General features: G+C 38.6%; 1 protein-coding gene across 1 annotated transcript; it reads right to left on the bottom strand.

Moving 5' to 3' along the window:
* Positions 1–2894: 2894 nt before the first annotated feature.
* Positions 2895–5859, bottom strand: LOC125195940 (putative 1-deoxy-D-xylulose-5-phosphate synthase 2, chloroplastic). Its single transcript, XM_048094235.2, has 6 exons — positions 5650–5859; positions 5399–5569; positions 4731–5318; positions 3783–4646; positions 3405–3689; positions 2895–3316 (listed from the first exon to the last, which is right to left on the bottom strand). Exons 1-6 carry the CDS (start codon positions 5761–5763, stop codon positions 3161–3163), a joined length of 2178 nt encoding a protein of 725 aa, XP_047950192.1. The 5' UTR covers positions 5764–5859; the 3' UTR covers positions 2895–3160.
* Positions 5860–10988: the final 5129 nt, after the last annotated feature.

Raw genomic sequence — 10988 nt, forward strand, 5'->3', positions numbered from 1 at the left:
AAAGAGCAATCGTATTTTCTTGTTAGGAAAAAGAAGAAATAACTCAAATAAGGTGGAACGTCTCAAAATAAAATATAAATTGTTTGTAATGAGATGGATGAAATATTTATTATATACAATTTTGTATATACTTTGCCAATTTTTGATAAATAAATTATGATATACTCCGTGAATATTGAACTAGTAATTGTATAATTTATGATAATAAATAAATATTACTCCTTATTAAGACAATATTGTACTCCCTCCTTCTGCCATCAGGAGTTTGAGTTGAGTTCGGCACGTATTTAAAAAAAATATAAAGGAAAGTTAATTGAAAAAGATAATAGAATTTTGATGTACCTGTGAGCTCTCTTCCGTTAGAGATGAAGACTTGCGGTAGGCAAGTTTATCTTTTACTTATTTTCTAGTTTTGAATTTCATTTCAATTATTCTGTTTGTGTCAAATTCTATCCCCTTAGGGGTTGTTTGATTTGCAAGATTACATCTCATGATTGAATATGTATTATGTTTGGCTCATAAAATTGAATTTCATCGATTAATGCTAGATGGATAGTCATGTGATAATTAGTCATCATTTTATAAAATGCGAGTAAAATGAATTAGTGGAATGTGACAGCTACTAACCATTTAAAGTAAAGGTAAACCGAACTTTTAATGGCGGATTTGTCGAAAATGACACATCGAAACTTTTAATTGCGGACGGAAGGAGGGACTATTTGTTTTGGAATCGGATCTCTACATAGATCTCTTGAGAAAAAAATTTGGTTTATTTAAATATAAAAAATATTAAATTTATCACAATTAAATACTATAAATCTAACACCAAGATTTAATATGATCGACTTTCCTTATAATTTCTATTGTAGGCTAGGGCACATTTGAGGTTAAATTACAATAATTAAACGTCTGCGGTCAATGCCCAATAAAAAAAGTTTGCAGTCAAATATATAGGTGTTTCCTGGAAAAATAATTGATAATTAATCATATATTCAGTCAAGTCAAAACAACACATTGGAATATGAATTTGTAGCTTACCTGAGGCATCTACAATTTGATTTAAGTCGGTTAAAGTTAATTACTCCATTCAGGTTTGGCGCACTAGTACATTGAGCCCACTCTACTAATTGAATATCCCTAATTAGTAATTATAAGGGAAAGTCTTCAATGAACTTCCAATAACATACAACTGAAAGAGATGATTTAATTTGGCCCTTTTCCTCACTAAACACGTTGATATTGTCATGTTGGTTAGGCAGGATATGTCATTGTCCCTTTATGTCCAATAATTTATCTCTTATACTCCATTTAAAAGAGTACTCATTGTTTTGTGGTCGAGAATTTTCCAATCAACTTACCGGTTAGTTTGGTTGGCAGAATTCAATCCTAAATTAATAATTAATTATTGATTTAAAATTTATTTATTTATACAATTAACATTTTATAGTACATAAGTAAGAATCTCAAAATGAAAAAAAGTTGTGTAATACTACAATACTTTATAAAAATATTTATTCACTATGTTTTCTTAACCATCATATCCCTAGTTTCATGATACAATTTTTTAGAAGTTTATTATAAATACAAAATAATAATAATAATAATAATAATAATAATTATTATTATTATTATTATTATTATATCCTCAATGATTTGGTCCAATTTTAATCCTAAATGTATGATGTGTTACAGTTCTGATCCAAAACAACTTTTCTATTTCAACATTATGAATTGATCAATTTTAGCCTAAAACGTGATGGGTTCGTTAAAATTTAAACGGTAATCTCAATTTAACACAATTAGTCAATTAAATTGGTTATCAATATTATATTATCGATAGGTTGACCCTCAACGCTATAATTTGAATTTAATTTCATATACGTTTTGTTTTTTGCTAAAATATTTGAATAACTTTTATGAAATATACGAATTATTTTGTGAACAATATATACTGCATGTTTAATTATGAATGCGAAAAAGAATCGAATGAACGAGCTGGAGGAAAATATCATCTTAAATCATGTCACATTCATAAAGTTCTCCACGTATACGCATAGTTTAGCTACATTCATTTGTTGATTATCTGGATTTGATGTATCATGTACCATGCGCAGGGTTACTGCAGTGTATTTATTTTTTTATGGTTAAATAACTTTAAATTTAATGGTCACAACACCGGGGACTCGAACCCGAGACCTTAATTTGGTCTCGGGCATTAACCTCTCTACCGCTTGACCAACTCACACACACAAGTGTATTTATTAATTTTGTATTAAGAAATTTTTGATAAGTTCTAATAAGTGAAATTCTACATTTGTTCAATTCGTTTGATCATATGCTCGATATTTTTCATATTCATTTCTAAGTTGACTGAATTCATATAAAATTTACCAGGTCCACTGAACTTTGTATGATTTGATTGAGTTCATACTAGGATAACCAAGTCTAGTAAGCCTGGCATGAATTGACAATTTCTACTAGGATTACTGAGTTTGATAAATAAAATAGACTGATTGTCACTTTCATCCACAAATCAGCTATTACATATTTTAGTTTTTTAAAGATTGCAGCTAGCTAACTCTTGATTTTTACTATCTCGTTGGGCTAGGTCAGAAGTTGTTATATATAATTTCCTTTTACAATATAGTTCTCAAAAAATGCAAGTTCTTGATTTTAAAATATTTGTAATGGTAAAAGTGACTTGCATCTTTTTAAATTGGCACAAGTTAGGCTGGCTGCATGCACAAAAAAAAATACTGAATTATTTAATTTACACTTATTAGCAGTAGTGATTTCAATTAAAATAATTGCAAGACTTGCTGAAATATATAATCTGTCTAGAACGAAAAAGAATGACGATAATTTAAACATGTAAGTAACATAACACCACTATAAATGTAAAAATGGAACAAATAAATTTATTTAATAAAAGTATGAGGGTGATTACAGATTATTTGTGTCTACAAACATAAGGTTGGCACCTGAATGATTATTCAGAAAACTCGCCCAACTTGAGTGGTTAGAGTTTTACAAAGCAATAATTCCCCATATTTACATTACATTACATGAGATATAAAACACTAAAATCTCTGAGGATATCAATGCTGCTGTGTGGTCGCATTCAGGCACCATTCTATGTCCCTTTTTGACCAAATTAAGATCACAAGTTGTTGATTAGATGAAGACTGTCCTTTGCTCCACCAATAAGTGACACAACCGTGGCCGCAATGTGTTTCGGACTGAGCCCGGCTTCTTCGATTTGATCCGTCTGCGCCCCGTGATCAATGTACCTGTCTGGTAGCACCATTGGCCTCCACTGCAATACCAAAAAACAAAATTATTAGAATTACATTCGAGTATTAGTCCCAAGGCAGTTGAGTCGTAGTAATTGTTCGTGTTTTTACCTTGAGGCTTCCGTCTAGAAGTCCGTTGAGGGACAAGAAATGAGAAATGTGGGCGCTGAATCCGCCAATGGATCCCTCTTCAACCGTGATGAGAACCTCATGCTCCTGCACCAACTTCTTGATCAGCTCTCCATCGAGTGGCTTACAAAATCTCGCATCTGCCACAGTTACAGACATGCCGTGCTCGTTGAGAAGCTGCGCCGCGGCCAGACAGTTTTGCACTATAGTACCGAATCCGAGGATTGCAACTCTGGACCCCTCTCTTAAGATCCTTCCCTTTCCAACCTGTGATTGACGAAATAATAAAACCATATTTATTAATTAACTCAACTGATAATAATGTGATGGTATGTATAATACTAATACCGTATACCGTACCTCGAGAGGGGTTCCTTTGTTGTTAGGCGGGAGAAGCGCGCCGACCCCGTTTCCTCTGGGGTATCGGACGCAGCTGGGGCGGTCGTCGATGGCGGCGGCAGTGGCGATCATGTGCATGAGCTCGAGCTCGTCGGAGGGGGCCATGACGACCATGTTGGGCAGGCAGGCCATGTAGGTGGTGTCGAAGGCGCCACAGTGGGTGGGGCCGTCGGCCCCCACCACTCCCGCCCGGTCCATCATGAACCGCACCGGGAGCTTTTGAAGATCTACGTCGTGAACCACCTGATCGTACCCTCTCTGAAGGAAGGAGGAGTAGATAGTGCAGAATGGCTTGAGCCCCTCTGTTGCCAGCCCGGCTGCGAACGTGACAGCGTGCTGCTCTGCTATCCCCACGTCGAAGCACCTGTCCGGGAAGCGCTTCTGGAAGTAGTTGAGCCCCGTGCCTCCCCCCATTGCTGCGTGGATCGCCACGATCTTGTCGTCGGCCTCTGCTTCAGCGACAAGAGACTCCGCGAAGTATTGAGTGTAGGATTTGGTGTTAGATTTGGATTTGATCTGTTTCCCAGTTTTGGGATCAAACTTGACCACACCATGCATCTTGTCTGCAGCTACTTCAGCGGGAGGATAGCCTTTTCCCTTCTCAGTGATGATGTGGATGAGGACAGGCCCTGGCGCAGGCATTTCCTTGACCTTGTTGAAAATGTACACCAGATCTTCAATGTTGTGGCCGTCGACAGGGCCGATGTAGTAGATCCCGAGCTCCTCGAAGAGCGAGGCCCCGGGCTTCCCCATCATCCCCTTCATATAGGTGTCCACCTTTGATGCAATCTCATGGGCCTGCTCTCCCATCTGCTTAGTCACGCCCTGTTCCATTTCCATGTTTATTAGTTAATTCATTATAGCAGAAGTATATCTGGACTGGTACTGAATTTTGACCGATCTATCTACCTTTGCTGCTTCGCGGAGTTGGCGGAACTTTCTGCTGGCTTGTAGACGGGTGAGCGCTTTGCTGAGGGCTCCGACGGGGGGAGCAGGGCCGTCGATGGTGGCTGTCGGCAGGGAGACCTGTTTGTTGTCATTCAAGACGATGATGAGATTCGAGTCGAGGAATCCTGCGTTGTTGAGCGCCTCGTATGCCTGGCCTGCGGTCATGGCACCATCTCCGATGACCGATATCACATGGTTGTCCTTGTGTAACAAGTCCCTCCCCACAGCCATGCCTAAACCAGCGGAGATGCTAGTTGAGCTGTGGCCGGCTCCAAAGGCGTCGTGGGCGCTTTCGTCGCGTTTAGGGAATCCGGCTAGGCCGAAGGTTTGCCGAATGGTGTGCATTCTGGACCTCCTCCCGGTGAGGATCTTGTGAGGGTAGGCCTGGTGTCCCACATCCCAGATGATTTTATCATCTGGTGTGTTGAACACATGATGCAGCGCAACGGTGAGCTCCGACACACCTAAGCTCGAGCTCAGATGCCCGCCCGTTTTCGACACCGAGTACACTATCTCCTCCCTCAACTCGTCAGCCAATCTCTCCAGCTCCTGCAAACGAAAAACGTTAAACACGTGTTTTCGAGGTTGTGGTTGCATTAATATATTTCAAACTAAGCAATTATTATTACCTCGATGGAGAGGTTTTTCATGTGAATTGGATAGTTGATGGTATCCAAAATCGGCGTAGGAGGCTTCTCTCCCGTGAAATTGAGAGATCTCGTTTTCTGCCTCGTCAAACCTTCCCCGCTCGCAACAACATCGTTCGTGTTGTCGTGTTGAAGCGCTGCCACGACCGCGAACTGAAAAAAAAAAACATAAATCGTTAAACAAAAGGATTGGATCAATTATTCTTATAAATGAATATCATCGCTTAAAAAACCTTATGCTTTTTGAGGGGGAGAGCTGCAGTAGAGCGAGATAACAAGGTGGATGAATCATCAGAGTGGATCAAAGGCAAGAAACTGCTATTGAGAACTCCACAAGAAGATGCCATCTCTCTTTCTGTGTGTGTATCTCTTTCTTTCTAGGAGTGTTGAGAGAGCGAGGTTGTGTAATTATTTGAAGGAGAAGTAGTTAGTGCTGAGCATAAGAAGGTGGATTGTTGTAGCATTTTATAGCAAAAAAGTAAAGAGGGAGGGGTAGATAAAAGACGCGACTTCTCAAGCACAAAATGCCAAATTAGCCTGCCAACTTTGGCTTCGTTGGTCAAGAAAAATTAAATTATAATTAAAAACACTTGCCGTTTGGACTGGAACATTTTCAATAATACTCCACTACTACATATACTAATTACTTCAATAAATTAAGAGCGGTATTACTATATACTACTACTAGTTATGCAAATTATTATTATTATAATGGAAATAACGAGTTTGAATTTTTCTAAGTCGCGCATGTCCTTCATGATTTTCGTAATTCATGAGATACGTATATCCATGTTATTTATTTAAATAGCGATAAGAGAAAATTAATTTATTTGAATGCATAGTCAAATTCGATAGCTGGACGAGTACGGTCAATGTGTCTGATTTATGTATAGTCATAGATTGGAAAATTAAGAATTGAGTCGCAGTATGGGTTGGAGGTGTTTCCAAGTTGATGTACTGAGTCAGAAATTTTCTATTTATTTAACAAAATTGTTGACATAAATCATCACAGATATATATGATTTACCGGTACGTGATTATAATTACTAGTTATAGTATTTTACACGGCGCTCAATATTCTATACTCCAAATTTAATCTATTATACATAAATGATACATTTAAAATTCGAATTGGATGGAGAAGCATATAAGATATTTTTAAAGTGTGTTTTGAAAGTTCAAAATACACATTATTTAAAGACGGATTAGACCCAAAATTAAGTACGGTTGCATGATAGTATTGATTAAGTTTGGCATTTTCATTTATGAACTGATTAAGTTATACTAGTATTAATTTTATTGCAGTTCGTGTTCAAAACATCTTTCTGGTCGTCGAAACTTGACTTTTAACAGAAGTGAATGAACGGCTGATCATGGGTTATTTGGCGAATTGAAGATTAGTTTATTTTTGTATGGTTTAGATTTTGGAAACCCAATTTTGCATCTAATCGTATGTGATTATCATGAGAGCCACGTAGAAATAGATGGTATCTAAATATCTATTGTATGCGTACTTAATATGACCGCCTGATCATATAGCACAAAAAACATAAATTAGAAACTTTAATTGCAGCAATTAATTAACTTCTCCGAGCATTACTAGTTATATTAATTTGCAATACGCATGCATAGGGCATGCATAGGAGATGCGATACAATCTCCCACTACAATTTCATTGTGTTACAATAAGTTCTCTTATAATCTTTAACTTATGATATATAGCGTGTAATTGGAACATTTAATTAAATAGATGGCCATGTTAAATTTTTTAAATTAAAGCTTTGAGAATTGAAAATTATAGTATTAATTATTTGATATAATAATATCAGTTGGTATCACAAAACATACTACCTCTGTCCCTGAAAATTTGATACATATTACCATTTCGGTCCGTCCCTGAAAATTTAATACACTTCATTTTTACCATTTTTGGTAGTGGACCCTATATTCCACTAACTCATTCCTACTCACATTTTATTATAAAACTAATACTTTAAAAGTAGGACCCACATCCCACCAACTTTTTCAACTCACTTTCCATTACATTTCTTAAACCCTTGTCGAGTCAAAGTGTAGCAAATTTTGGGGGACGAAGGTAGTATCAATTACTGATAATCAGTCAAGTACTCATATATATGAATCAACAAGCTGATATTGAGTCAGAAACTGATATGTATTGTGATAGTTATTGTTATATTTAAAAAAAGTTTTGAAATGAACCATATCTCGTCCTTGTTACTCAAAATATAACCAATCCTTTGATGCTAACAATAATAAAAGCTAAACCACATTATGTTCATATTTTTCAAGGACGGAGGGCATTTGCATCTTCACCAACGATCAAATACTCAATAGGCGTTGGATCAAATCACAGAACAAAAAGAAAAATTAAGGACTTATATTTTTATATTTCAATTTTATCATGATTGAAAGTTGATTCCATTGTCGTTTGGTGATTTCTCAATGTTCGCCTGCACCTGCACGCGAATTTTGTTTTGCTTCTTCACCCATTTTCAGAGCTCTTAAAAAAAAGTTTTAACTTTGACAAGAAAAGGGCAAAGCAATGATTGTTAAAAGGTCGAAATGGGTCACTCTTCTCTACTAGCCAAGCCTCCACGACTGCATATGGTAGTCAATGAGCTCACGATTAGTCAGATATTTTGGCGGCTGACAGGCTCTCCCTCTTCTAGATGCAGATGGCGGCATCCAAAGTGGTAGAGGAGTGTGATGCCGCCACTGATCTCTCCCCTTTCAGATTCAAGTTGAAGCACATAGTTTATTTGAGAGAAGTATTTTTCTTAAAAAATATACTCCCTTCGTCCCAAAGAAACACTATCTAGGCTTGACACGAATTTTAGTACACAATTGGTAATGTAAGAGTGGAGGAGAAAAAGTAACTGAAACAATGTAGTGGATTGTGAGACTTAGAGCATCCAAAATGGGGCGGACGATGCATTGTCCATGGCAATCTGCCACTGCAGGTGGGCGGGCGATACCGCGCCCCATGCCCACGCCCTAAGATTAGTCCGTGTATAATGGGGCGGACAATAGGTCTGGACGATGTTCACGTTTTTTGTTTCATTTGTTTTTGTTTTCTATTTTCCAATTTAGTATAAATCTACCTCATTTCTTATTCATTTCTCACACCAATCTCCTCTTTCCCTTACTCAAGTCTCTCTCACTCTAATCAAATGAATCCCTTCGACGACCTCACTACCACCCGTGACATAAATCGGGCCTTGACTCGAGCCATATTCGATTACGTGCCTCGAGCTACAAACGATCTGAACGTGAGCGTGTCCAGCAAGAGGCAAAGGGAGGTCTCGAGGCCAATCCAATGTCGGACCTCGGTCCACCGAAAGCACGCCGGCGTAGCTGCCCAACATCTATTCCGTTCAGATACTTATTTGCCGATGAACCACGGTGGGGCTCGATGTTTTTTCACTCCCAATTTAGAATGTCGCGAGATCATTTTTTGCGCATTGTTCACAAGTTTGAGGCACATGACACATACTTCGAGTATATTATCGATGGCAGCAGTAGAAGCGAACTATCTTTGCTGTAAAATTGCATTATTGCGATTCGGCAGTTAGCCTATGGAGGCACGACCAATATGTTTGATTAGTAATTCCGTGTCGGCGAGACAACTGGCCGCGAGTGTCTGAAAATATTTTGTGCGAGAATTATGGAGGCTTTAGGAAATGCATATATGCAAAAGCTAACCGATGCCGATTGACAATGGTCCTCGAAGCCATAACCAACGACTCTGGATTTGGCATGCTCACTTCAGTGTGGTCGGGTCGAAGAACGACATTGACGTCCTGGACACATCACATCTCTTCATTGACCAATGTAATGGCAACGGCTCGACCATTGAGTTCACTGCCAACGGACGCTGGCATCATATGGGTTACGACTTGGCCGATGATATACACTCGAGGTGGCTGTTTTTCTGAAGACGGTAAGAGGCTGCGTTGAAGGATGTGGAATGGCAATTTAGTGTGCTCCAAGCGCGTTGGGCAATAATGAAAAAGTCCGAAACATTTCTGGTACAAGGCTGTCATCGCCGATGTCATTTACACGTGCATCATCTTGCATAATATGATAGTCAATGATGAAGGTGCAAGAGTCACCGAGTGAGGTGATGAGGAAGCTGGACCTAGCTCCGGTGTGGTGACCCCACCCCACGTTCGAGGTTTACCGATGGGCTACAATGAGGTTCTAGCGGCACAGGTCACAACGACCAACAATACCATTCTTACCTCATGTCCGATATCGTTGAAGAAATTTGTCACGCAACTGCCGTTGAAATTATAATTTTTTTAAAATAAAATGAAGTTTTCATATTGTGGTGTTAATTAACGTATATTTTGCTATTTTGTTATTTTCAAAAACAAAAAAATGAAAAAAAAATTACAAAATGGTTGTTAAAAGATAGGGTAGGCTTTAGGGGTGGTGTATAGTCCGCCACATTGCAAGTGAATAGGCAAGACTATAGAATGCTAATTTTGAGGACTATAAATTACTACAACGCGGGTTGTATGATGAACTATAGTCCACCCCATTGTGGATGCCCTTATAAATGATAAAGTAAAAAGGAGATAACGCTTTCATAAATGGATATGGACTATTTATATGAGATGAATGAAAAAAGAAAATTAAGTCTATTTCTATAGGACGAATGGAGTATTTACCCATATAATAGATTAAATATAAGAGTAAAGACCAAAATTGGTCCTGAACATATGACCATTTTACGTTTTTGGTCCTAAACACTATCTTTTTGATTTTGTGGTCCTGAACATATGGAAATTTGATCATTTTGGTCCTCCGTCAATATTTCCGTTAAAAACTAACGGTCAACAGGGTTAAATCCTGATTTTGACCAAATTAAACTTTTAATTCTAATTTTTTAATCCCTAATTAATTCTCTAATTATTTTTTCACTTCAATTTCATTTTCTTCCTTCCTCTCATCTTTCATCTTCTTCCTTCCTCTTCCTCTCAAACCCTAGTCAAGGGGAGAAGATAATAACTCCGTAATAACATTGCCAGATAAAAGTGACCCTGTTTGTGACCCATCTCTGTGCTCAAGCTCAACACAGTAGAGAGATAAAAACCTCCATAGCCAACCATAGCAGAGCTCACCACTCTCTTCTTCTTCAAAAGCCCACCTCTCAAAATCAAATCTTTTCAACAATGGCGGAAACCAAAACCAAGAAATACATCAGCGCCGAGGAACAAGCCCAGTGACCTCTGGATCTCAATCCAGGGCAAAATCTACGACGTCTCCGATTGGATCAAATCCCACCCCGGCGACGACCTCCCCCTCCTCAACCTCGCCGGCCGCGACGCCACCGACACATACGTCGCCTACCACCCCGCCCACGCCTGGTCCCACCTCGCCCCCTTCCACAACCACCTCCACCTCCAAAACTACGTCGTTTCCGAAGTCTCCAAGGACTACTGCAAGCTCGTCCACGAATTTACCAAATTAGGGCTCTTCGACAGGAAAGGCCACAACGTGCTCTTCTCCCTCTGCCTCTACGACATCGTTTTCTGCCACGGCGCGC

Source organism: Salvia hispanica, chromosome 4, assembly GCF_029641045.1.
Source record: "Salvia hispanica isolate PSC_SH4W2 chromosome 4, Shi_PSC_v1, whole genome shotgun sequence".
Lineage (NCBI taxonomy): Eukaryota > Viridiplantae > Streptophyta > Magnoliopsida > Lamiales > Lamiaceae > Salvia > Salvia hispanica.

What these genes read in the sequence shown, in the direction of transcription:
- LOC125195940 (XM_048094235.2), bottom strand. Translation starts at nt 5,763, where the DNA reads ATGGCATCTTCTTGTGGAGTTCTCAATAGCAGTTTCTTGCCTTTGATC. An exon ending in TCCCCCTCAAAAAGCATAAG is followed by an intron (nt 5,570 to 5,649) that starts GTTTTTTAAGCG and finishes TTTTTTTTTCAG; the next exon opens with TTCGCGGTCGTGGCAGCGCT. An exon ending in AACTCCGCGAAGCAGCAAAG is followed by an intron (nt 4,647 to 4,730) that starts GTAGATAGATCG and finishes GAAATGGAACAG; the next exon opens with GGCGTGACTAAGCAGATGGG.